At 48.5% G+C, this 23,240-nt stretch overlaps 11 protein-coding genes across 11 annotated transcripts; 7 read left to right on the forward strand and 4 right to left on the reverse strand.

The window, feature by feature from the left end:
• Window positions 1–631: 631 nt before the first annotated feature.
• Window positions 632–1,662, forward strand: UA08_06789 (hypothetical protein; the record flags this gene model as incomplete). The annotated part of the gene is made up of 4 exons (XM_020269105.1): window positions 632–717; window positions 819–929; window positions 976–1,042; window positions 1,096–1,662. 4 exons carry the CDS (start codon window positions 632–634, stop codon window positions 1,660–1,662), a joined length of 831 nt encoding a protein of 276 aa, XP_020118088.1.
• A 129-nt stretch (window positions 1,663–1,791) lies between these two features.
• UA08_06790 (Mitotic spindle checkpoint component mad2) lies at window positions 1,792–2,773 on the reverse strand (the record flags this gene model as incomplete). The annotated part of the gene is made up of 6 exons (XM_020269106.1): window positions 1,792–2,327; window positions 2,377–2,405; window positions 2,460–2,498; window positions 2,555–2,580; window positions 2,641–2,666; window positions 2,725–2,773. The coding sequence occupies 6 exons, from the start codon at window positions 2,771–2,773 to the stop codon at window positions 1,792–1,794; spliced, it is 705 nt and encodes a 234-aa protein (XP_020118087.1).
• A 242-nt stretch (window positions 2,774–3,015) lies between these two features.
• On the forward strand, window positions 3,016–5,071 carry UA08_06791 (Translation factor guf1, mitochondrial; the record flags this gene model as incomplete). The annotated part of the gene is made up of 2 exons (XM_020269107.1): window positions 3,016–3,743; window positions 3,808–5,071. 2 exons carry the CDS (start codon window positions 3,016–3,018, stop codon window positions 5,069–5,071), a joined length of 1,992 nt encoding a protein of 663 aa, XP_020118270.1.
• Window positions 5,072–6,091: 1,020 nt separating this feature from the next.
• UA08_06792 (hypothetical protein) lies at window positions 6,092–7,501 on the forward strand (the record flags this gene model as incomplete). Its single annotated transcript, XM_020269108.1, has 2 exons — window positions 6,092–6,107; window positions 6,183–7,501. 2 exons carry the CDS (start codon window positions 6,092–6,094, stop codon window positions 7,499–7,501), a joined length of 1,335 nt encoding a protein of 444 aa, XP_020118093.1.
• Window positions 7,502–10,488: 2,987 nt separating this feature from the next.
• Window positions 10,489–13,538, forward strand: UA08_06793 (Chitin synthase G; the record flags this gene model as incomplete). The annotated part of the gene is made up of 7 exons (XM_020269110.1): window positions 10,489–10,578; window positions 10,632–11,067; window positions 11,141–11,502; window positions 11,558–12,404; window positions 12,457–12,640; window positions 12,693–13,341; window positions 13,401–13,538. The coding sequence occupies 7 exons, from the start codon at window positions 10,489–10,491 to the stop codon at window positions 13,536–13,538; spliced, it is 2,706 nt and encodes a 901-aa protein (XP_020118092.1).
• Window positions 13,539–14,450: 912 nt separating this feature from the next.
• On the forward strand, window positions 14,451–15,139 carry UA08_06794 (NEDD8-conjugating enzyme UBC12; the record flags this gene model as incomplete). The annotated part of the gene is made up of 3 exons (XM_020269111.1): window positions 14,451–14,471; window positions 14,534–14,621; window positions 14,697–15,139. The coding sequence occupies 3 exons, from the start codon at window positions 14,451–14,453 to the stop codon at window positions 15,137–15,139; spliced, it is 552 nt and encodes a 183-aa protein (XP_020118091.1).
• A 591-nt stretch (window positions 15,140–15,730) lies between these two features.
• Window positions 15,731–16,276, reverse strand: UA08_06795 (hypothetical protein; the record flags this gene model as incomplete). The annotated part of the gene is made up of 4 exons (XM_020269112.1): window positions 15,731–15,810; window positions 15,886–15,921; window positions 16,072–16,114; window positions 16,247–16,276. The coding sequence occupies 4 exons, from the start codon at window positions 16,274–16,276 to the stop codon at window positions 15,731–15,733; spliced, it is 189 nt and encodes a 62-aa protein (XP_020118421.1).
• A 484-nt stretch (window positions 16,277–16,760) lies between these two features.
• UA08_06796 (hypothetical protein) lies at window positions 16,761–17,865 on the forward strand (the record flags this gene model as incomplete). The annotated part of the gene is made up of 2 exons (XM_020269113.1): window positions 16,761–17,043; window positions 17,102–17,865. The coding sequence occupies 2 exons, from the start codon at window positions 16,761–16,763 to the stop codon at window positions 17,863–17,865; spliced, it is 1,047 nt and encodes a 348-aa protein (XP_020118094.1).
• A 964-nt stretch (window positions 17,866–18,829) lies between these two features.
• Window positions 18,830–20,196, forward strand: UA08_06797 (hypothetical protein; the record flags this gene model as incomplete). Its single annotated transcript, XM_020269114.1, has 2 exons — window positions 18,830–18,922; window positions 18,967–20,196. 2 exons carry the CDS (start codon window positions 18,830–18,832, stop codon window positions 20,194–20,196), a joined length of 1,323 nt encoding a protein of 440 aa, XP_020118013.1.
• Window positions 20,197–20,238: 42 nt separating this feature from the next.
• On the reverse strand, window positions 20,239–21,481 carry UA08_06798 (hypothetical protein; the record flags this gene model as incomplete). Its single annotated transcript, XM_020269115.1, has 2 exons — window positions 20,239–21,038; window positions 21,148–21,481. 2 exons carry the CDS (start codon window positions 21,479–21,481, stop codon window positions 20,239–20,241), a joined length of 1,134 nt encoding a protein of 377 aa, XP_020118059.1.
• A 454-nt stretch (window positions 21,482–21,935) lies between these two features.
• UA08_06799 (Ketol-acid reductoisomerase, mitochondrial) lies at window positions 21,936–23,190 on the reverse strand (the record flags this gene model as incomplete). The annotated part of the gene is made up of 2 exons (XM_020269116.1): window positions 21,936–22,942; window positions 23,001–23,190. The coding sequence occupies 2 exons, from the start codon at window positions 23,188–23,190 to the stop codon at window positions 21,936–21,938; spliced, it is 1,197 nt and encodes a 398-aa protein (XP_020118011.1).
• Window positions 23,191–23,240: the final 50 nt, after the last annotated feature.

A 23,240-nucleotide genomic window follows, 5' to 3' on the forward strand; every position in this document is an offset into this window, starting at 1 on the left:
TTGCTAGACACATGGTTTTACACTACGGTTTTTCGCCAGCATGATACATCGTTATATCATTGCATATATCAATTACACCAACGTGGGGGAGTTCTATCGATTCTTTCTAATCATGGCGTTAAAAAAGAAACAGGCGGGGTCCTGAACGAACGCATGCTAATGCATGGTGAAGCTCGATTTTTATTTTTATCTTTTCTCGTCGGCCTGGCAGAACTACATCTTGTACATTATTTCCAGATGCAGGGCTTTGTGGAACTGGCGTTTCATTGACATTATCCAGACTTAGTTATTTTTTCTTTTTATTTCATTGATTTGGTGTATCATTACTGCTTCGTTCTCCCTGGAAACAACTATCTAGGTCGTGTATGTAAACTTAAGTATCTAGTTTCACTTCTTTAATCCTATTGATTTCCGGGCTTTTCTCCCATCACCCCTATACGAAATTGGTGAACAATTGGTGAGCACGAAGTTCATGCGTAATTTTACCTAGGTATATAGTCAGGACTAAGTGGGATGCCTTCCGCAGACCAATCTTATACAACCTTAGGGAAAAAAAAAAACATCACAGCGACAGATGACGACAACGAAAATACAACTTAACCTCCGTCGTCAAGATTTATACAAAACAACAATGTCCCAACCGAATCATCTAATAATCGTATGCTGCCACGCAATCTACCTTGGAGGCGCAAGTAAGGGCGCCGACGAGAACGAATGGTACGTCAAACCATTGCAAATGTATAAATTGGATGATAGAACATGATTCATTGCTAACCCTATATCCGCCTGGTATGAGAATGGGATGTGTATGTATAAAGGCTCCTTGCACCATTCCAGAAAGGCGAAACGCCAACATTCGTGGAGCATATCAAAGCTGGTCTGCGGAAGTTTGGGGACAGTCATGGGACGGGCGTTTCGGTGTTCTCGGGGTATTATTATCAGAGTCTTCAATTGTATCTATGACTCATGATCCAGACTCACAGGTACCAGAGGAGCGACGAAACGAGACCAGACCTTCCTGTCAGAGGGAGAATCATATCTTGTATGAAAAATCTCAGCCCGGACTAGCGACTGAATACTAACTACAACAATAAGAATCTTGCGCGCGAGAACGATTTCTTTCTCTCTGAACAACAGCACAATACAGACATATTCAACACAGACAACATCCTCGCAGAACCGCATGCCACAGACTCCTACCAAAACATCTTATTTTCCCTCCTGGTTTATCGACGAAATACGCAGCGCCCATACCCGAACAGAATCAGCATTGTGACGCACGATTTCAAGCGGGATAGGTTTTTGCATTTGCATCTGCCTGCTATCGGCATTGTGGCGTCGCCCGGCACAGAAGCGTTGTCTTCTATGATCAAGGTTGATATCATAGGTATAAACCCACCGGAGCGCATAACGCCTTTGGCGGAGTTGGTAGAAGGCGAAAAGAAGAGGGGGTATGGACTGTGGAAGCGCGATCTTTATGGTACTGGGGAGCTGTTGGGTGAAAAGAGGAGAGAGAGAGGGTGGGCATTGGGCACTGGGGAAGAGGAGGCGGTGCTGGAGGGGGAGGAGGACGAGGTGGTGAGGAAGTTGGTGAAGTGGGATGGAGACGGGCTGTTCCCTGAGATGGATGCTTTGCCGTGGGTGCACGAGATATCCGGATGAATCCATGGCTCATATATATATATATATATATATACACATCATTATGTATATGTGTATTACACGTTGCTAATGTCTGAAGTCCCGAAACTACATAACGCCCGTCCTGCTCAAAAAACCGAACAATCGTGATCAATCAGCAAGCCTATAACTAACCAACGTATCAACGCGATGATTATTCGTGCTGAAGCTCCGCAGCTGCACTTTTTCTCCATTCGTAATCTCCTTGGCATCACTGTCCCCCCATTCAACTGGCACATCCGAGTCTGCATCGGCGTAGACAAGAACATTGAATGTGCAATTGCCGTCGAGAACAGGCAAGAACGTCACCGAGGCAGTGATTTGTCTGAATATAGCCTGGATCTCCTGCTGGATTTGTGCTTCTGTTTTCTCCTGCACGATCTCCTCTGCGTTTCCACCTGCTGCTGTTGTCGTTGTTGCGGCTGTCGTGGAGTTTTCCTTGTCAGCAGTGCTGCTTGTTGGTTTGCGTGATGAGGATGTTTGCTTGGAGAATATCTGGACGTCAAATTGCCATCGCTCCACGTGTTCGCCTGTTTCTTTGCTGGTTATTACCACGACCAATTTCGATATTTTGCCGCCAATCATCCATTTGTTCAACTGGGACATGATCTTTTTGATATACGCTCTGACCTGGTCGTCGGATGAGACTGGGCCGGTTAGCTGGTAGGTAGGTACGAAGAACGGCTTGGGACTAACCAAGCATGTTGAGGCCATATTTCTTGACACTGTACAAGTCAGTCTCTCTGCAGAGAAATACATATAGGGAAGAGCACACTCACGGGGAGAAATCTTCCGCTGGATATACCCCTCGTTGATAGCTGCAGCGAACCAGGATTAGTCTCCGACATTGTGGCTCTCGAATCGCGCGACATACAGAATTGAGTTGATGGAGTATTCAAACTAGAAAGCAAGCATCAGCTACTTGTCAAGAATAGACGAAAGAGAGGAGGGTATGCTCACAAATTCAGCAACCAGCTTCGACGACCCTTGATTTCAGTCAGCTCCCCGCATTTCCATTCTTTTTTCAGGTCAGCGACTAATTACCCTTCAGTGACAACTTGTGAACCTTGGATTTCTCCTTGTCGGCAGACATTGTGACAGCGGCTTGAATTTGTATATATTTGGACGTGGTGTACAGAACAATTCGCGGTGGTAGATAGATGCAGCTTGTTTACGGCGAGTCGCCCCAGCAATTATTTATCGTCGGCCTTATCCGAACTAGTGCACCCGCGTCCAATCAATTTTTTTTTTTTCCCCTTACTCGAGCATCAACCTCAAACAAACCCACAACACAACAACAGAATACAGCTCGTGCAATTCAATGCACTTGGCCCGATGCGAGGATGCCTGCAGGTGCTCCGATGGCTGAGCACATCGACCGCAAGGCGCCCGGTGTCCTCCCCCGGACTGCAACTTCATCTTTCCAATAAGCAATTCCGCCGCACGTTCACGAGCACTATCGTACGACACGCCCAGGCCTCGAAGAGTGTGTCCGACCTCGAAAAGCGAATCGCAGCTATCCCTATCGAGCGTTTCCGGAATTTCTGCATTGTCGCCCATGTCGACCATGGCAAAAGCACGCTGTCGGACCGGCTGCTGGAAATCACAGGCGTGATTCAACCTGGCTCCAACAAGCAGGTTCTGGACAAATTGGACGTCGAAAGAGAGCGTGGTATAACGGTTAAAGCACAGACATGCACCATGCTCTATAACCACAAAGGTGAAGACTACCTCTTGCATCTCGTGGATACCCCTGGCCATGTCGATTTTCGCGCCGAGGTCTCTCGAAGCTATGCAAGCTGCGGAGGCGCATTGCTACTTGTCGATGCTAGCCAAGGAGTCCAGGCGCAAACGGTGGCCAACTTTTACCTGGCCTTTGCCCAGGGACTAGAACTTATCCCCGTGGTCAACAAGGTGGACCTGCCGTCGGCGGATCCAGAACGCGCTCTAGAGCAGATGAGGAGCTCGTTTGAGATTGATATAGATAATGCCGTCAAAGTCTCTGCCAAGACCGGGTTGAATGTTGCTGAGCTGCTTCCGACAGCCATCGAAAGGATTCCAGCGTAAGTGTCGCCTCTATTTCCGAGGGGTTGTTCAAAACAATCTCACTAACTTGGTTTCCTACAGCCCCGTCGGTGATCACACGAAGCCTCTCCGTATGCTTCTCGTGGACTCCTGGTATTCGACCTACAAAGGCGTCATTCTCCTCGTCCGAGTATTCGACGGAGAGATCCGTGCGGGAGATCAAGTCGTCTCTTTCGCTACTGGGTTGAAATACTTCGTCGGCGAGGTCGGCATCATGTATCCTGACCAGACTCCTCAGACCGTTCTACGAGCGGGCCAAGTCGGATACATCTACTTTAACCCGGGGATGAAACGAAGCAAAGAGGCGAAAATTGGCGACACTTACACGAAAGTTGGCAGCGAGAAGAAAGTGGAACCTCTGCCGGGGTTCGAAGAACCCAAAGCCATGGTGTTTGTTGCGGCCTATCCCAGCGATGCCGACCACTTTGAACACCTGGAAGACAGCGTGAATCAATTGATGCTGAACGATCGAAGCATCACAGTCCAGAAGGAATCATCCGAAGCCCTGGGGGCCGGATTTCGACTGGGCTTTCTCGGAACTCTGCATTGCTCTGTCTTTGAGGACCGACTACGCCACGAGCACGGGGCCAGCATCCTTATCACCCCGCCAACAGTGCCGGTGAAAGTCATCTACAAGGACGGGAAGGAAGTCACGGTGACAAACCCCGCGCATTTCCCTGACGAAGAAGAAATCCGCGGCAAGGTGGCCGAACTCCGCGAGCCCTATGTCCTGGCCACGTTGACATTTCCGGATGAATACCTGGGCAAGGTCATTGAGCTCTGCGAAGCACATCGCGGGATTCAGCAGAGCCTTGAGTATTTCACGTCGACGCAGGTGATTCTCAAATACGAGCTGCCCCTCGGACAACTGGTCGATGACTTCTTCGGCAAGCTAAAGGGCTCTACAAAGGGCTACGCATCCCTGGACTACGAGGAGGCCGGCTGGAAGGTGAGCAACATTGTGAAGCTGCAGCTCCTGGTCAACAAGAAGCCCGTGGACGCGGTGTCGCGCATTGTCCACTACAGCCAAGTGGAGCGGCTGGGGAAGCAGTGGGTGACCAAGTTCAAAGAGCACGTCGACCGGCAGATGTTCGAGATCATCATCCAGGCGGCGGTGGGGCGCAAGGTGGTGGCTCGCGAGACGATCAAGCCGTACCGCAAGGACGTGCTGGCCAAGCTGCATGCAAGCGACGTCAGCCGGCGGAGGAAGCTGCTCGAGAAGCAGAAGGAGGGGCGCAAGCGACTGAATGCCATTGGGAATGTGGTGATTGACCACAGCGCGTTCCAGGCGTTTCTGTCGAAGTAGCAGTCGTTGTTCTATTCATGTCTACATAGCGAGTAGTGAATTGGAGACGTGCGAGAGTCTAGACCCGATCAACCGTAGCCCAGGGGTAAATTGCCCGCGCGCTGATTGGCCGGCCCCCGCACCGGCGTAATTATGGCGGCCCGCCGGACCCAGAGCCACGCAGAGAAATTACGCAGCGCCTCGCGCTCGCCGCATTATTTGCCCGTGTCTGCGGGCGTCGGTCTACATGGTGCAGCGTAGTCTGGCGATATGGTGACATGTCCCGAGGTAGTTAGTTAGTTGGTGTTACGGAGCACAGAGTCAGGCAGGCAGACAGGCATGGTTAGGGTGCAGTTCGTATTCCGTTAATCTATTAATCTAACTAACACGCGCGGTGGTATTGGCTTGCCCCAAACCGGACTAGCGCCATGCTTCCCCACCGGCGGCACCAGGAAAGAAGCGTTTGTTTCTCTCTTTCTCCGTCTCGCTCTTTCTGCCTCAACCCTCGCAGTCTCCATCAGTCACTCGTTTCCCTCCGCACGCCACGCTCCTCTGCATCAAGAGGCCATCGCCTGTCCGGTGTCAGCATCCGTATCAACTTCAACTCCAGAGCATCGGCATTTCTTGGGACAGCCTCTTGTTGCAGGCCGGAGTCATCACCCATCATCCCCTGCGTCCTACCACCAGCCTTCGCGACACCGACCACCATCCATCCACTCGTATTCTTTATTCGCAAATCGCCTAGTTGCTCGGTTTTACTTGAACATCTGCTGTTATACTGCGACGGTTACCATGGGCCTTTCCGACTGAGTTGTGACCAAACCATTCGACTCTTGTTCTGCCATCGATATATAGCTAGGCTATTTTGAGGCTTGACGTCTCTAGCCCTCGCTCCGCTATTCCAATCACACTCGTTTTCTGCTTCTTTACCTAGACGCCGTAGATCGGCTCGACGAATCTATCTTTACGACACTTGGGTTGCTTTTTTTTGGGTCACGTCTGCATTTTCAATTTGTTTTCTGTTTGTTGACACCCACCACAATGACTTCCACCAACGGTATGTCCACAATATCGAGTGTCCCAAAAAGAAAAAAAAAGGCGTAAAACTGATGACTTGATCCATGTGTCTCAGTTCTCCGAGAATTCTCATCACATCTCACCCTCCGTAGCTGCGTGCAGTGCTCTTCGACCCCCGTTTGCAATTGTTCCTCTGACGAGACTTGCGTCGAATCCAGCCGAACTTGTAACGCGTGCCCGACGACCTCTTGTGTGCCATCGGCTTCAACAGCGACATCTTCACCTGGTTCCTCGGGTGGTGGCTCAAATGCCGGAGCCATTGCTGGAGGGGTTATCGGTGGTATCGCTGTTATCGCCATTGTCATATTCTTACTCTGGTGGTTTATGATTCGAAAGAAACGCCAGGCTCGGGCTGCCGCCGCTCAACAGGAAAACTCCGTCCGCCATGAACGAAGCAGATCCATGCAGTCAATTGCTTCGACCGTGCTTACTCGGGCTTCCAATGTCATTCAAATCGCTTATATACCCGGAGTCACCAATCGCTCGGCTCCAGACACCCCTGGAACGCTTGTGCCTCCAGTGCCGCCTATCCCAAGCACGCATGCTTCTACTGCTTATAGTGGTGACCAGTATCTTTTCACCCCAAGCGATCTCCGCGACTCACGATACTCCAACGCAACTCATGATCGCCGCAGCATTGCCACCAGCCTGGCTCGCAGCAGTGTGGCCACTACTATTTACAGAAATGATGCCGTTGTCAGCCCGATGCCTGCTCTGCAAGCTCGCGCTGGTAAGGCCGCCATGGTCAGCGTGAAGACGGGAAATGGCACGCCTAGCGATGAGCTTGCATTGAACCCCATTGACGCTCCAGCCGTGCCTGCCATAACCGAAGCGCAATTGCAGAAGGCGGGCAGAGTCGGGCCCCAACTGAGCTCCATCGTCGCTCGATCCGTTGTCGCTCGGCCTGTGAATGTGAAGGGATCAAAGCCCAAGGTACCCACCGTAACAGAGGAGGTGGACTCGGATAGCACAGAATCAGTTGCATCGCATACACGGGCCAAACGCTTCAATAATCAAGATTCAAAATTTGACGACTCCTCGGATGAAGATAGCAGTGATGATGAAAAGGGCGATGCAACCGAAGCCATGGCTAATAGCATTCAAATCGGCATTTCGCCTGCTACAAATGAGGGCCCATTCGCCGATGCACATGCAGCAGGAACCCCAGCAGTTACCGTCAGTACTACAAACACAACGAACACCACTTCATCTACACCATCGGCCGCGGCTGAGGCCGTAACCACGTCGCACACAAGTAGTGAACGACAACGATCAAGCATTGGATCAAGTCGAATGCTAGAAAATACTATTTATCAGGACCCCACCACAGAACGATCAGCAAGTCCATTTGACGACCATCATGAAGTCAAATAAGTCTGTCTATCTTCTCTCCAATCATTTGAACCACACATCCTCTCTTTTTTTTTTTTATATACTTCCTCTTCTTTCTTGTACGTAGTCTTGACTATATTATTCCCCCTTTTCTATATTGCAGGCGGTTTCTTCCATTGGCTGTTGAATTGGAATTTTTTTTAGACGATCAATAACATTCTTCTACTAAATATTTCTTTCGTAGCGGTGTAGTTTATTGATACATGTATCTGGCGGCTATACTCAAGTCTTAGCCATCGAACCCTCAACTCTCTAATTAAGCTAAAACAGTCATTTTAGGTGTCTTTGAAAAGAATGTCGACCAGTTATCAGTTACCAATCAAATACTATAATGATCTCTGAGCGGAAGAGGATGGTCTCTACCATGGGTCAGTGTATCACACTGTCCACAGCTACGGTACATAGATATATATGAATAGAGATGCAGCTGCAGATCAGATATGAAACAAGCCCAACCATTCCCCTTGCTTTCCGCCTTGCGTCTATCACGATCTTCTCCATAAACATGCATACTGCATGGAATTAAGGAGTACTAACCATGCACGTTTATGTAGGTACCATGTACCACTGCAGCTGTAGTAACATCTGATGCCTGATATCTCAGGCGGTGATGATGTGCCGTTGCAACTTGCTGCCGACATTCTATATTTAGACACGACAGCGCCTCACGGCCGCTAAGTGGAGCTTGTCTTGCTGTCTTTTTTTTTTCTCTTCAGAGAACAAGTGTAACAATACAAACACTTCTCGCACAGACTGCCGAGTACTTGATATAGTTGTACTACTGGCATCTTAACTAGAGTAAGGACGTGGTAGTAGGATGGAAAGGATCGCGTGGTAGCATCAACTAGCAATACTCCGTAGCATAAAGCAGAGCATATAACAGCGTCATTTAATCTACCTCATACGTAGCAGCACCACACCACAATAATTGTCAATACTCGGCACGCAAATACATATTAATAATCACATACGCACAAATACGCTGGTTACCAGCCTAGCAACCAGTCAAAGAATGTGGATGCATGCTCTGTGATTGGCAATCTGGTCTTGTATTATTTGTACGCCCCGTGGCAATGGAAAATGGAAAATGGAATGCGGGATGCATATTTCGCACTCTCACACAGGTATCGTTTGAATTTATACGGAAAAATATATGTTATAATACTGATACATAACATACTCTGCAGTCGTACAGAGAATACTCTGATCATTTGTTTATTTTTGTTTATCTATTTATTTTATTTTATTTTTTTTTTTTTTTTAATTTTGTATTCTTTTTCCCGGAGTGCATGTCTTGCCAAGTCTCCCTTTTCCCGTCCTTCCCCGTAATAATGGCGGTTCTAGACACGAGACTATTCGGTGCTAATGCGATTCTTTCTACGTTGTGAACACGCTTCATTTAGGTTATTGTTCTGCACTAATGAATGGCACTAACATTGTCAAAGTCTTTGCACCTCAAGTGTCTGAGCATGACAATGACCAAGGACAGAAGAACTAACATAAAAATAAAAATAAATTACATGTCCGACACCACAAACGGCAAGTTTGCGTCAGGTGGGGCGCCTGTTTCAGCCTTTGGCTCTTGAGGCGGGAGAGTGCCAGTGGGGCCCCCGCGTTAGTATTCAATCACATCACCACCGTTTGCTCTATGCTCTGTACTCTATATGGGGAGGATGATATGAATGGTAGCATCCAAAGACTGGCTGAGTATATATGTGCAGGAATACAACAAGTTTGTTGCGGTCTCATATGACGATTGTGTGTCGAAGTAAGAAATGCAACACACCGTAAATTACGGTAAGCAGCAGATCGGTGGCCATGTTTCAGTTGGCATCTCCGCGATTGGGCAAGCAGGAGGCTGATCACCTGCGGCTGATTGGGCCCCGAAATTACTAGCGCCGTAACGCTGCTATACGAGTTAATAGCCGCATCGGGCATCTTGTGACGAAATGTCAGTTATGTTACCTTTTTTCGTGCTTTTTTTCGGTCTTTTTTGACACTTACTCGAGGCTATTTAGTGTCCATAATAACTACGGTTGCTCTATATAATCAGCTGCGACTCACTAACTTAGTTAAATTAACCAACTCAACTGCAACTCGGTGCATATCGCATCTGCATCTGCTGGCCAGTTCACATGAAAGTCATCGAGTCATAGGTATGCACCTGACGCATTCCTGCTACGTGATTCAGGATTCAGGACCCATGCTATGCGGATTATGATGACTGTTTATTATTATCACTACTTCAAACTTGAAATTATCCCAGCGCAGAGGGAAAAAAAAAAAAACAAGAGTTGGAAGTCTAAGCCACCGTCAGCAATCGAATGATCAGGCTGTAAAAAATACGTACGCCTTTGAAATAAAGTAAAAATAAAATACAGTGCCAGCGCAGAGCCCCTAGCAGGCTAGACGGGATGTGCGTGCTAGTTTAGTAGTTACCCCGTAATATTCATTATTCAAGGCGTATTGTCGTTACGCCTGCCTGCCTTCTTCCCCTGTGTCAGTCGGTCTTGCTCCCTTCCTCGTCTCACCTTCTCTCCTGCTCATAACTTCTGGCGTTGCTTTTGCTTTGCTTTCCTCTTCAAACCTCACTCTGCCAACTCCTCGCCACCAAACGTTATCTCGTTCTCTCCTTAGCTCGGGAGAAAACGACCTAACCCGGCTCAAGAAGCGAAACATTTAAGTCTCAGCCCTGGCGGCTACGCTCGTTTGTGCTGTGCCAGCTCGAATCTTTTAGCTCAAATACACCGCGATCTAAAGAAAGAAACTTGCGCTACCACAACGGCTAAAAATTTGACTGCGACCGCCATTTCGCTTCGTCCCTTCGTTCATTGTATTTCAGTTAAAAATTTTCCATCCATATCAAAATCGCGCCTTTCATCACGCCGTTTTGTTTTGGATCACACTGGCTGTCACCCTCGAATACTTCATTGTCTGACTGTCGCTGGGAAGTCGCTCGACTATCCAACATGGCCTACCAGGGCGCTCAATCTCACTCGCCCTCGGGCTCGACCTATGGCGATGATAGCCATAGATTGCATGACCTGGGGCCTACCAACGTACGTGTGGTGACCTCCACCCTATTGTTTAATCTTTGTATTGACAAACACAGTACGGCGAAGATGATGCTTCCCGAAGCTTATTGAACCAGGGTCCCTTCAACGGGCCCTTCGAGGACCCTCACAGCCGATCCGCATCTCCTATGCGCCCGGTCTCTCGATACAGTCTGACAGAGTCCTACGCAACTGATCCCGCGGCTCCTCCCTACAATGACTCCTCCTATAGCCCTGGTGAAAACCCAGCCACTGCGTATGGTGTCCCCGGCCGCGTAGCCTCACCATATGCACGAAGCGACACCTCGTCCACGGAGGCCTGGCGTCAGAGACAAGCTCCTGGCTTACGTCGTTACGCCACCAGAAAGGTCAAGCTTGTCCAGGGTTCAGTCCTGAGTGTTGACTACCCCGTGCCCAGTGCTATTCAAAATGCTGTCCAGGCCAAGTATCGCAATGATCTTGAAGGTGGAAGTGAGGAGTTTACTCACATGCGATGTAGGTTTTCCTTCTCATTCTTCCCCCGCCGTAGCATAATATCATGGATTCGCCATACTAACTGAATTTTCAGACACTGCTGCTACTTGCGATCCTAATGAATTTACTTTGCACAACGGCTACAACCTGCGACCAGCCATGTACAACCGCCACACAGAACTACTAATTGCCATTACTTACTACAACGAAGACAAGCAACTGACTGCTCGAACGTTGCACGGCGTCATGCAAAATATTCGCGACATTGTCAACTTAAAGAAGTCCGAGTTCTGGAACAAGGGCGGCCCTGCTTGGCAGAAGATTGTAGTCTGTCTTGTCTTCGATGGTATCGACCCTTGCGATAAGGACACGCTCGATGTCTTGGCGACTGTCGGTATCTACCAAGATGGTGTCATGAAGCGTGATGTTGATGGAAAAGAGACCGTTGCTCACATTGTAAGCCTTTTCTTTTCAACTTAATAATATATTCTCCTACTAACTTGACTAAAAGTTCGAATATACCACCCAACTCTCTGTTACGCCAAGCCAGCAGCTCATTCGTCCCACCGATGATGGCCCAAGTACCTTGCCTCCTGTGCAGATGATTTTCTGCTTGAAGCAAAAGAACAGCAAGAAAATCAATTCTCACAGATGGCTCTTCAATGCCTTTGGCCGCATTTTGAACCCTGAGATCTGTGTCTTGCTCGATGCCGGTACGAAGCCTGGCCACAAGTCCATTCTTGCATTGTGGGAAGCTTTCTACAATGACAAGGATCTTGGTGGTGCTTGTGGAGAGATTCATGCCATGTTGGGTAAGGGATGGAAGAATCTACTCAACCCTCTTGTGGCGGCTCAAAATTTTGAGTATAAGATTTCAAATATTCTCGACAAGCCCTTGGAGAGTTCCTTTGGATATGTTAGTGTCTTGCCCGGTGCTTTCTCAGCCTACCGATTCCGTGCTATCATGGGCCGACCTCTGGAGCAGTATTTCCATGGCGATCATACCCTGTCCAAGCAACTGGGTAAGAAGGGTATTGAGGGCATGAACATCTTCAAGAAAAACATGTTCTTGGCCGAGGATCGTATCTTGTGTTTCGAACTCGTGGCTAAGGCTGGCTCAAAATGGCACTTGTCATATGTCAAGGCTTCCAAGGCCGAAACCGATGTGCCTGAAGGTGCCGCTGAGTTTATTTCTCAGCGTCGTCGTTGGTTGAATGGTTCCTTTGCTGCCGGTATCTATGGTCTAATGCACTTTGGTCGTATCTACAAGAGTGGTCACAACATTATCCGCTTGGCTGTTCTCCATTTCCAAATGCTTTACAATACTTTCAACACCATCTTGACCTGGCTTGCTCTTGGTACGTTATCCCCCTCATGTGAAAAGGTTTATGTTCTGACGAAACACTGCAGCGTCCTACTGGCTTACTACAACTGTCATTCTGGATCTCGTCGGAACACCCAGCAACTCGAATAACAACAAAGGCTTTCCTTTCGGCAATACTGCTACTCCGATTGTCAACACAATCCTCAAGTACTGTTACCTCGGTGTGTTGCTGCTTCAGTTTATTCTGGCTCTGGGAAATCGTCCAAAGGGGTAAGTTGTATTTTTTTTTTCCATTGGAGTTCTACTAACGTCGTTTGAACAGCTCCAAACACACTTATATCATGTCGTTCATCTTCTTCGGTATCGTGCAGTTCTACGTCATTGTTGATTCCATGTATTTGGTTGTTCATGCCTTCTCAGGCTCTGCTCCTATGGATTTCAACACTAGTGACGGGGTTGGCGGTTTCGTCAAATCCTTCTTCTCTTCGTCCGGTGCTGGTATTATTATTATTGCGTTGGCTGCCACTTTTGGACTTTACTTCGTTGCCTCGTTCATGTACATGGATCCCTGGCACATGTTTACGTCTTTCCCCGCCTATCTCGTGACCATGTCCTCTTTCATCAATATTCTCAATGTTTATGCATTCAGTAACTGGCATGACGTCTCCTGGGGTACCAAGGGTTCCGACAAAGCCGATGCTTTACCTTCAGTCCAAACCAAAAAAGAAGCCGATGGCAAGGGCACAGTCATTGAAGAAATCGACAAACCTCAGGCTGATATCGACAGCCAATTCGAAACCACTGTCAAACGTGCCTTGACACCCTATGTACCACCAAAGGAGGTGGAAGAGCGCAGCTTGGAAGACTCGTATAAGAGTTTCCGTACTAAGCTTGTCAGTTTCTGGATCTTTACCAACGCTCTTTTGGTTGTTGGTATCACTGGCGACAGCTTGCACGAATTTGGTTTCACTGTAAGTTATATCTTCTTGTCAAACTTTTTTCTTTCATACCGTCTAACACCTCATTCTAGAGCACCGCCACTACTCGTACCACCCACTTTTTCCAGGCCCTTCTGTGGTCGACCGCAGGTGTTGCACTGATCCGATTTATCGGTGCATGCTGGTTCCTGGGCAGGACCGGAATTAAGTGCATGTGTGCCCGACGATAAACATAAACATGTGGCGAATGTACAGGGGCTGCTGTATGCAGCTGGCTGTGGATCAGTGGCTCCATCCGACACTGTCTTGCCGTTCCCCCAAAAGAACGTGTCTTAATCTTTCCTTCCTATGATTTCCTTTTCTTGCTTTCTATTTTCTGAACATGTAGTCTATCTGTAGATTTGCGCCTCCTCGCGATTCCTTTACGCTTTGTTTCTCATCCCGCCCTGGCATGTCTGTTACTAAATACATTTGAATCCTTTTTAATTCTCTTTACTGGGTAGTTGATGCAACGATGTTATGATTACTACCTAGCACTTGGCAGGAACATGGTGTAGACTGCATAGATCGATCTGAATAGACTGTCCGTTACATTACAAGGAGTGAAAAGGACTATGATCAGTACGTTTGACATGGATGTTGGAATTGAGACGAGAATCAGCAGAAAACCGAATAATTAAGGCAACAAAAGAAACAATTCTATAATTCAATTGTTCGATTGTATAGATGTCAACAATTATGCAGCATAACTAAGTTAAGCCTCAAAAGCACGAGTCGTTATCGGCCCTTGCCGCCCCACGCTCTTCGATAACGCCTTGGCACTCTCTGGTCCTCCGTCCGCCCAACGTTGTCACGACAAACGTCCCAAGTTCTGTCTCCGAACGACTCCTACCACGCAGAAATCTCGTTACGATCTGTTTTACTTCTCTCGAGGGTACAACGATACTTTGTCCTTCCGGTCTTGTGATTTGCCTCGTCCGCGCTATCACCACCACCTTGAAACCCCGCATAGTCACCGCCGGTAGTCACATACTACGAGCATAGAACGGAAGACAGGGAAAAAGTCAGAGATCACCCGCAAAAGAGCAGAATAATTAGCCTATACACGGCTACTAGGGTGGAGAAAATATTTTATATTCAAAATGTTGAAGATCTGGTCTATGGTGAGCTTGACCTTTGAGCTTAAAAGGTAGATAAGCAGCAAACTGATTTGACGTGAATACAGAAACAAAAACAGCAGCAGGCTGAAAATGCCGAGGGGGGAGCTGCGAAGAAGAAGAAAGTTACTGCTGCGCAGTTGCGTGTTCAGCGAGGTACGTTTGCCTTTTTTTCTCCCGCTAGACAGACCATAAGAAACTTACTTACCAATGCTACTCTCCATAAACCAGACCTCCAAGAACTCTCCCTCGGCTCCACGATGAAAATGTCCTTCCCCGACCCGGACGACATCCTCAACTTCACGCTCACCATCGAGCCCGACGAAGGCATGTACAAAGGCGGCAGCTTCAACTTCACATTCAGCATCAACCAAAACTTCCCGCACGACCCGCCCAAAGTGAAATGCACGCAAAAGATTTACCACCCAAACATCGACCTGGGAGGCAACGTATGCCTAAACATCCTGCGCGAAGACTGGAAACCCGTCCTGAATCTGAACGCGGTTATTGTGGGCATGCAGTTCCTGTTCCTGGAACCCAATGCGTCGGATCCGCTTAATAAGGAGGCCGCGGAGGATTTGAGGTTGAATCGTGAAGGGTTTAAGAAGAATGTTCGCAATTCGATGGCGGGTGGTAGTGTCAAGGGGAATACATTTGAGCGGGTTTTGCGATAGATTTTGTATTTTTTGCTCTTTCCTTATTGCTTCACTACCATGGCGCCGCGGCTTTTTATTACTTTTGACGCTGCTGTAGATTTTATATGGTTTTTTTTTTGTTTTTCTCATGCGTCATTCATCGTTTTCATGGTATGGAAATGAATTACGAGTCTTATCATCCAAGCCTTGTTTGGTGCGTAGTCAAAGTTTATGGATAGACCTCGTATACTACAAAAGTTTTGTAGGAGCCCACGATTTTGACAACTATGTAGATAGTTATCCTTGCACTATAGGTAGAACAAAGGAGATAAATCAATTCTTGACGTGGACGAGAGAACAGAGCCCAAAACGAAATCCTTTTATTCGCTCACAGGAACTGCAAAAGAGATAACTCATTCCGGGTTTCCGTATCCATCTTGTATGTTATGTACAACTCTTCTAACACTTGCAGCAAAAGACAGAACAAAACTTCATTTGTCTATTCATGTTTCTTCTCTTCTTCTCCCACCTTAACGAAATCCATCACTCCTTCGCTGTTGTCCTGTAGCGTACAAAATGGTTGGAAATTGTCCAAGCGGTGTATCTGCTGGTAGATAGGCAGACACATGTTTACTCCTTGTTGGCGGCACGTTCGTTCTCAAGACGAGCGTAGAAGCTGTCACGAGCACGAACGCGAGGAAGGTGGTAACCTGTACATGATATGATGAGTAATTTAATTCACAACTTGATACGGACCAAGTAAAAATCATAATCGCTTTACATACCGTACCACCACAGGTAGCCGAATGTGGTTCCGAGACCTAAAAAGGGATATCTATATCAGCGTTGTTCTGACGCAGCCATTCCCAAGAAGGCCCTTATTGAAGCGCCATATCCCAGCATCCAGAATTTGTCGTTTATGTATGTTGTCATGTGCACCCCACGGAGAAAACGGATTCGGAGCGACTCACCGAAAGCAGTGCTGAGGTCAAGGACGAGGCCGCGGCGGAGAGCCTATGGATTTTATTAGCCAAAGCTCACAAGGTCAAAGAACAATATGTATCCGTGTCCATTGACGCGGCGACGTTATATAGTGACAAGATTAATCACGACGGATTCGGGATAGGGAAGAGAATAGCCACTTACGCCGGTGATAGGAGGAATAGCAGCAGCCATTGCGATGTGATAAACTCAGAAATTCAATGAATTGAGTCCTTGGTAAATTAACTCGGTAATTAGCCCGTCCCTTAAGGTAGAGCGTTCGTCGCTGAGAGCTTGCAGTAGTGAATGATGCTCGGAAGAGGAAGACTTGACGTTGGCTGATGCCGTGCCAAGACTGGGAACGCTTTGGGCTAGCCGAACTTGTCCGGCGAATCATCATACGTTGTGCATGCCTCAGGCATTGACATTTACAGCGATGCGATACGGCTTATATTTATTCACTGTTGTAATTAATAAAAACGTGTTAATCCAGCCTGGCTTTGGATTTGCCAGTCCTGACATTCAAGACACCTCATGGTGGAACGCTGGACACCGCAGAGACCGACCACGAAGATAAGTCACGTGCTGTAGCTGCAGCCTGCGATCCGCCATCGCGGTCATCTCAGTCAGACTTCCAGCCAAGAACTCACATTCACTTCATTGTCAACGCAGCAGCAAGATGGCACAGGACAACAATGGAATGGTGCCATCTCTCAAGCGCTCATCATCATCATCACTGTCGCCGGTGCGCGATCCCGCTATAAAACGCCAGAAAAGGCACTACCACCACAACCACAAGCTTCACAAACCAATCCAGGTACAACTTCGAGAGCCTGCCCTTCTCGACGATGGCATTGTCACGCACCTCCTCGAACGCTCCATCGGTCAGATCCTTACATCGACAGGATATGAGATTGCCGAACCTACTGCGCTGGACGCTTTTCGCCAGGCCGCGGAAGAATGTACGTATTCATTTTTCTTGAGAGAGATGGTGAATGGCCACTTTCTAACATCTGTTAGATTTCCTTCACTTAGCGGCCTTTGCACGTCAGGCAATGACGGCCTCGCGCCGTATACAGCCTATTCCTCAAGATTTCGAATTTGCACTCCGACGAGCCCTCGTCAGCACAGATGAATTACTACCGCACATCAAGCCTTCAGAAGAACCAGAGAAGATTATCACAACACTTCTACCAAGCCCTCCGCCAGAAGAGGAGGGAAATCTTTTCAATGCATTCACTGGCATGCCCATACTCAGCAAAGATCTAAGCGGTGAAGATGAACGTCAAAAAATTAGTTATATCCCAGCGCACTTTCCACATTTCCCAAGCAAGCACACATACCGATTTACGCCCGTATATACAGAACGCGAGACGGATCCGCGAAAAATACGAGAATTAGGAATGGAAGATAGCCGTTTCGGAGAAGAGGCTCTACGCAAGTTGGCGCGTGCTGCGTTTAAGGATACGCACGCAGCTGGATCCGGTAAAGGTGAAAAGCGACTTTGGGGTCGGAAACATGAGAGTACAGAAAGTATGTTTGAGAAGACAATTCGGGGTCTCACGAAGAAGGGCCAGAAGCCTGCCTCTACGGCCGCGGACGGGCAACCGATCGATGCACAGAGAGAGAATAAATTCTCGCTGGCAGGTCTTGACTTGGCGCCAATTGTCAATTGCGAAAGGGATCTGTGGAGGAAGAGTACAAAGGGCCAACAGCAAGCCGAGAAGTTGCCAGATACGAAGGACTCAGCTGTTGCGAAGGTTGAGCGATGGGTTTCGGCTTGAGCTGGTTACTTCTTCGCATCAGTCGGTGCGGTGCATATGGGAAGGCGTTTATAATTTTTTTTCTTATTCTGCGAGATACCCCGATATTTGGCTTAAAAATTATATTAAATGCATACTATACAAGGACATATCTCATGATCTATACCATAACGCCTCCCATGCAATTATATTACACCGTAAGCTGAGCTCAGCGTTCGAAATATGGTTGAATCCACTTAAGAAGAGAGGCCTAGCTATGACTGCTCGGATTATGATTGGCGTAGTTATTCGATTCATCCTGAACCCTCCTCTCCCAACTCGTCGTTTCGACCGTAAGTCCGCCAGCGCACCTAAAAGAAAGAATCATCACGTTAGTATTCCTTATAATCATCCAAACTCAAATGTAGACCGCAAACTCACTTCCGAAACAGCCGAACGATCGGCTTACACCTGACCACGCCAGGAGCCTGGATCCCCTCGGAAGGAGGATTGCACGAGTACTGCACAAGTTCCATCAACTCGCATTTGTGGAGATCAATCGGCTCGCCTTTGCGTCGCTTCTCCTTGAAGCCTCGCTGGACTATATGGATGCGGTCTGGCAGCTCCTCGGCTGGGAAGATGGGGACGAGCGGCGCCATTGCTAAAGCATCAAAGAGAAATTTGGTTCTTGAGATAGATATATATCACTGGCGAAACAGCATGACCCAAATTGCTGTTGGAGAGTGGCTCGTGCGTGCGCGTAGAGTGTCTTGTCTTGCTGTAGTTATCAAAAGGAAATTAAGCTTGCTGTCTGTCTGCGTGCGCCGTGGTGCGGGTCCTGCCGCTGAGCGCCTCGGAATATCTCCAAACTCCATGCGTCCATAGTGAACTTCTATACCCCCCCCCACGTATCCCAAGCTCTGTTCCCAGTGGGATTACGATAGCTTGGATTGTCCAATTTGTACTGTCTAAAGTGCAAGGCAGCCGCGGGCATGGATCATGCAACATGAATTCTGCCGCTGCGCTGGGCCAGCGCTTGCTCGACGAAATACGAGAAGAGAGCCTGGACGAGGCAAGTTTTCACTTTTCTTTGGAGATAGTGATATGCCGTCTCATCCTGATGCTTGCTAATACATGGCACAGCTTCTGCATGACTTGCGAGCCCAATTTGAACCTCGCACGGAAAGATCCCATTTTGGGGTGAAAGACCTCGATGATCTACTCGATGCATTCCTGAGCGCTCATAGCCCGGCATTAACTCAACATCAACATCAACAGCAAGATCATAGTCTAAACTCCGGCGCTCAGATTACACATGCTCATTCAGCGTCCTCGACAGCTCTAGGTTCCAGCAGAGCAACTCGCATCGGCAGAAAACTTCCTGTCATCGAGATATCAAGCCCTAGCTCTGGTGGCGGTAAATCGCAACTACTGTACTATCTCGCCGCTATTGCTGTTCTACCATCTTCTTTCAAGGGCAAGAAAATAGGAGGCCGGAATGGCGCTGTTGTATTGCTCGACACTGATGGCAGGCTTGATGTCAAGAGACTCTATGAAATAGCCGAAGGAGCCATCCAACATGCCCAACGTGCCAGTTCTACGGATGTAGATACGAATGAGACTACTGCCGCTGAGGCAGCTGCCATAGCATCACTCATCCGCGATTCTCTCCAACACGTTCACATCTTTCGGCCGCAGAGTTCGTCTTCCTTACTTGCTACACTGAAGTCTCTTGACAAATACCTCCTGGACATGCGTCGGCATCGCTCAGCTACACGCCCACTTCATGCAGTAATCCTGGATAGTGCTAGCGCATTTTACTGGCAAGATCGTATGCGAGACGATGTCGCTCGCACCCAAGAAATAGGACGCAGCGCGGCAGAGATAAAACAAGACCGTGAACAGAGAAAAACCTTCTATTTGAACATCCTCTACCAGGATATAGCCAGTGAACTCCGACGCATCCAGACAATCTTCGAATGTTCCGTGGTATATACAACTTGGGGGCTAAACCGTGCTTTCTCTGACAAGAATGCACCATACGCGCATCTATGGTCCGGACCGCCTTCATTCAAACCCCATCTCCCACCTCCGTGGAATAGCTTCCCCGATTTGAGACTCGTTGTGCAACGGGATACTGTTCGTCCTTATCCTGCTTCATCAACATATACAGAGATCGAGCGTGATGCGCCTATTCGACAGGGTGTAGTGAGACAAGGCAAATTCTCTGCTTGGGTTGATACGTGGGGAAGAGAATACTGGCCGCCAGGCATAATCAACGCGTTGAGAAATATGCCAGAACATGGTGCATTCCCCTTTTGGGTGCGAAAAGATGGCGTGTTCATGGACGATCTGATGTCTGATACATGCTGAACTTTCCCAATCGCTATCTAATGGAGGTATATATGTACATTTCTAGTTTGAAGCGAACAAAGCTCCAATGGTTTCAACAGTCGTATTGCCACCACTGAACACAATGCCAATATCCCAACCGGCTTCTCCTGCCTCTTTTTCGACCTTCCTTCTAAAGTCCTCATCAAACAGACAAACAGCCAAACCTACTACCGCGCTGGGCTCGACGACCACCTTCATTCTTTCCAGCACTAACCTCATAGCCTTTTTTATTTGCTCTTCCGTTACGCTGTAGACGCCTGCCACTTTCGACGGATCAGATATAACGGCCCAATTGTGCAGACCTACAGGCGTCCTGAGACCATCTGCTATAGTCTTTGTTGAAACAGCCTGGACACGCTCTCCGGCAGCAAGTCCCAGCTGACAATCATTCGCGCCCTGGAAAGATGGCTCTGCCCCGAAGACCAACGTTTTCTTCTTTCCTTCTTTCGACGGCACCGAGAACCACGTTGCAACACCGGCATTGAGGCCACCTCCCCCTACTGGCGTCAAAACTGCATCTAGTGATTTTCCTTCGCGCCCCTTCAGTTCCTCGTATTGTGCCTCCATATCTAGCCCAGTTGTGCCCTGGCCCAGGATAATATCAGGATGATCATAGGGCGGAATGAAGATGGCGCCAGTCTCTTGCTGAATCTGGTGCATGACAGCGGTGCGTTCAGGCTCTGTGCTCCCACTGAAAACGACTTTTGCGCCGAGCGACTGCGTGGATGCGATTTTGCTGGGGGTGCTTATAGATGGCATCACGACAAATGTAGGAATGCCTAGTGTCTTTCCTGCCAGGGCTAGTGCTTGAGCATGGTTACCTATACTCAATCTGCGTCAGCTGGAAAAATCCACACCACTTTTACCCCCTTAAAAAATGAAAATCCTCAAGAAAATTGATCCTCTTATGCAAAGCGGAGATAGACATACCAGAACTATGAGTCACAACGCCCTTCCTTCTAACCTCCTCCTCGCCCCTCTCCTCAATAAGCCTCAACAACGCATGAAACGCACCCCGCGCCTTAAACGCGCCTATTTTCTGCAGATTCTCGCATTTGAAATAAAACCGTATTCTCGGCGACGCCGGATTCTGCCCTTCCCAATGCGAGCCAACAAGGTCCGAAGCGTGCTGTGGCGTTGATGCGATTGTGTTGAGCGTTGTGTTCGTGAGGAGCGGGGTGTGATGGATGTACGGTTTGATGAGCGCGTGCGCCTTTGCGACGTTCTCCGGGATAAGAGGGAGGTGATTTGATGGAGATGTCATTTTTGTTGTATATTAATTTCCGTATGGACAATGGCTAATTGCTGCTGTCTTCAAGTTCCGAATAGGGGCTCTTGCAGTATATCATAGTATATAGTTGCATACCAGGAGAGTGGAATGAATATCGGCTAGTCGGAGATCGGGCCGATAGAAGCGGTACGAACTTCACAATGCCGGACAAGCAAAGCCTACACTTATAATCTCTATCATCTACTCCGTATAGTATTATCGTAGGGATTTGCTATCTAAAAGTATTACTGCCTCGGGGAGAGATACAATTAGCTTAAGCCCGGGGTTATACCCTCAAGATCGACTTTTAACTCGGAGTAAAAAAAAAGAAAGGAGTAATGATATCAAGAAAAAGAACATAACAACTTTTCATTCATTAGGTATCTACATTACATGACTAAAAAAAAAAACAACCCAAAAAAAGACCCAAACCCATTATGCTCCCGCTTTACTTCTGGTTCTCAGGACGAAGAGAGCGGACGGCCTTTCCAGCACGCCAGATCTCCAAGTTGCGGATTTCCTCCAACTCCTTGTCGTAACGCTCACGGTAATCGGGTTGAGAGTTGTAGTCCAAAGAGCGCTGAGTTTCCTTGCCGGTCTTCACGCTGGTGTACAGCTCGTCAAAGACAGGCTTCAAGGCGTCCTTGAACTTAGGGGACCAATCAATGGCACCACGACGGGCGGTGGTGGAGCAAGCAGCATACATCCAGTCCATGCCGTTGGCACCAATGAGAGGGTAAAGAGACTGTGTTGCTTCCTCAACAGTCTCGTTGAAGGCCTCGGAGGGAGAGTGGCCGCGCTCGCGGAGAACCTCGTACTGAGCAAGGAACATACCGTGGATACCACCCATGAGGCAGCCACGCTCACCGTAGAGGTCGGAGTAGACCTCCTTCTCAAAGGTGGTCTCGTAGAGGTAGCCGGAGCCGACGGCCACACCCATGGCAATAGCCTTCTCCTTAGCATTGCCAGTGACATCTTGGAAAACGGCGATGGAGGAGTTGATACCACGACCCTCGCGGAAGAGAGAGCGGACGGTACGACCGGATCCCTTAGGGGCGACGAGAATAACATCGATATCGGTAGGAACATCAACCTTGGTCAAGTCCTTGAAAACGGGGGAGAAACCGTGGGAGAAGTAAAGGGTCTTGCCCTTTGTAAGGAGGGGCTTAATCTGGGGCCAAGTCTCGGACTGGGCGGCATCAGAAAGGAGATTCATGACGATGGTACCCTTGTTGATAGCAGTCTCGACATCGAACAAGTTCTTGCCGGGGACCCAGCCATCTTGGATAGCCTCCTTCCAGGAAGCACCGTCCTTGCGGACACCAACAATGACGTTGAGGCCGTTATCGCGGAGGTTGAGGCCCTGACCGTGACCCTGGGAACCGTAGCCAATAAGGGCGAGAGTGTCGTTCTTGAAGTAGTCCTGGAGCTTCTCACGAGGCCAGTCATCACGCTCTGTTGATGGGTTATTAGCCATGTACACGGGCAAGCGGCTCGAGTTCTCAGTGCTTACCGTAGACAGTCTCCTTGGTGCCTGCAAAGTCAATGGACTTGATTCCACGAGCTGGAACAACGACTGGGCTGCGAACAGCGCTAGCAGTAGCAGCAGAAGGGCGAGCCCGGACAGCCGAGACAAATGTGCGACGAGGAACAGCGACACGGGTCGAAAGGCGCAGGGCGCGAGGGATGGTCTTGGAGGCCATGATGTAGATGTGTGTGTGAGTGTGAATGAAAAGGTAAGGAAAAGAAGAGT

Source organism: Talaromyces atroroseus (assembly GCF_001907595.1).
Source record: "Talaromyces atroroseus strain IBT 11181 chromosome Unknown scaffold_9, whole genome shotgun sequence".
NCBI classification, from domain to species: domain Eukaryota; kingdom Fungi; phylum Ascomycota; class Eurotiomycetes; order Eurotiales; family Trichocomaceae; genus Talaromyces; species Talaromyces atroroseus.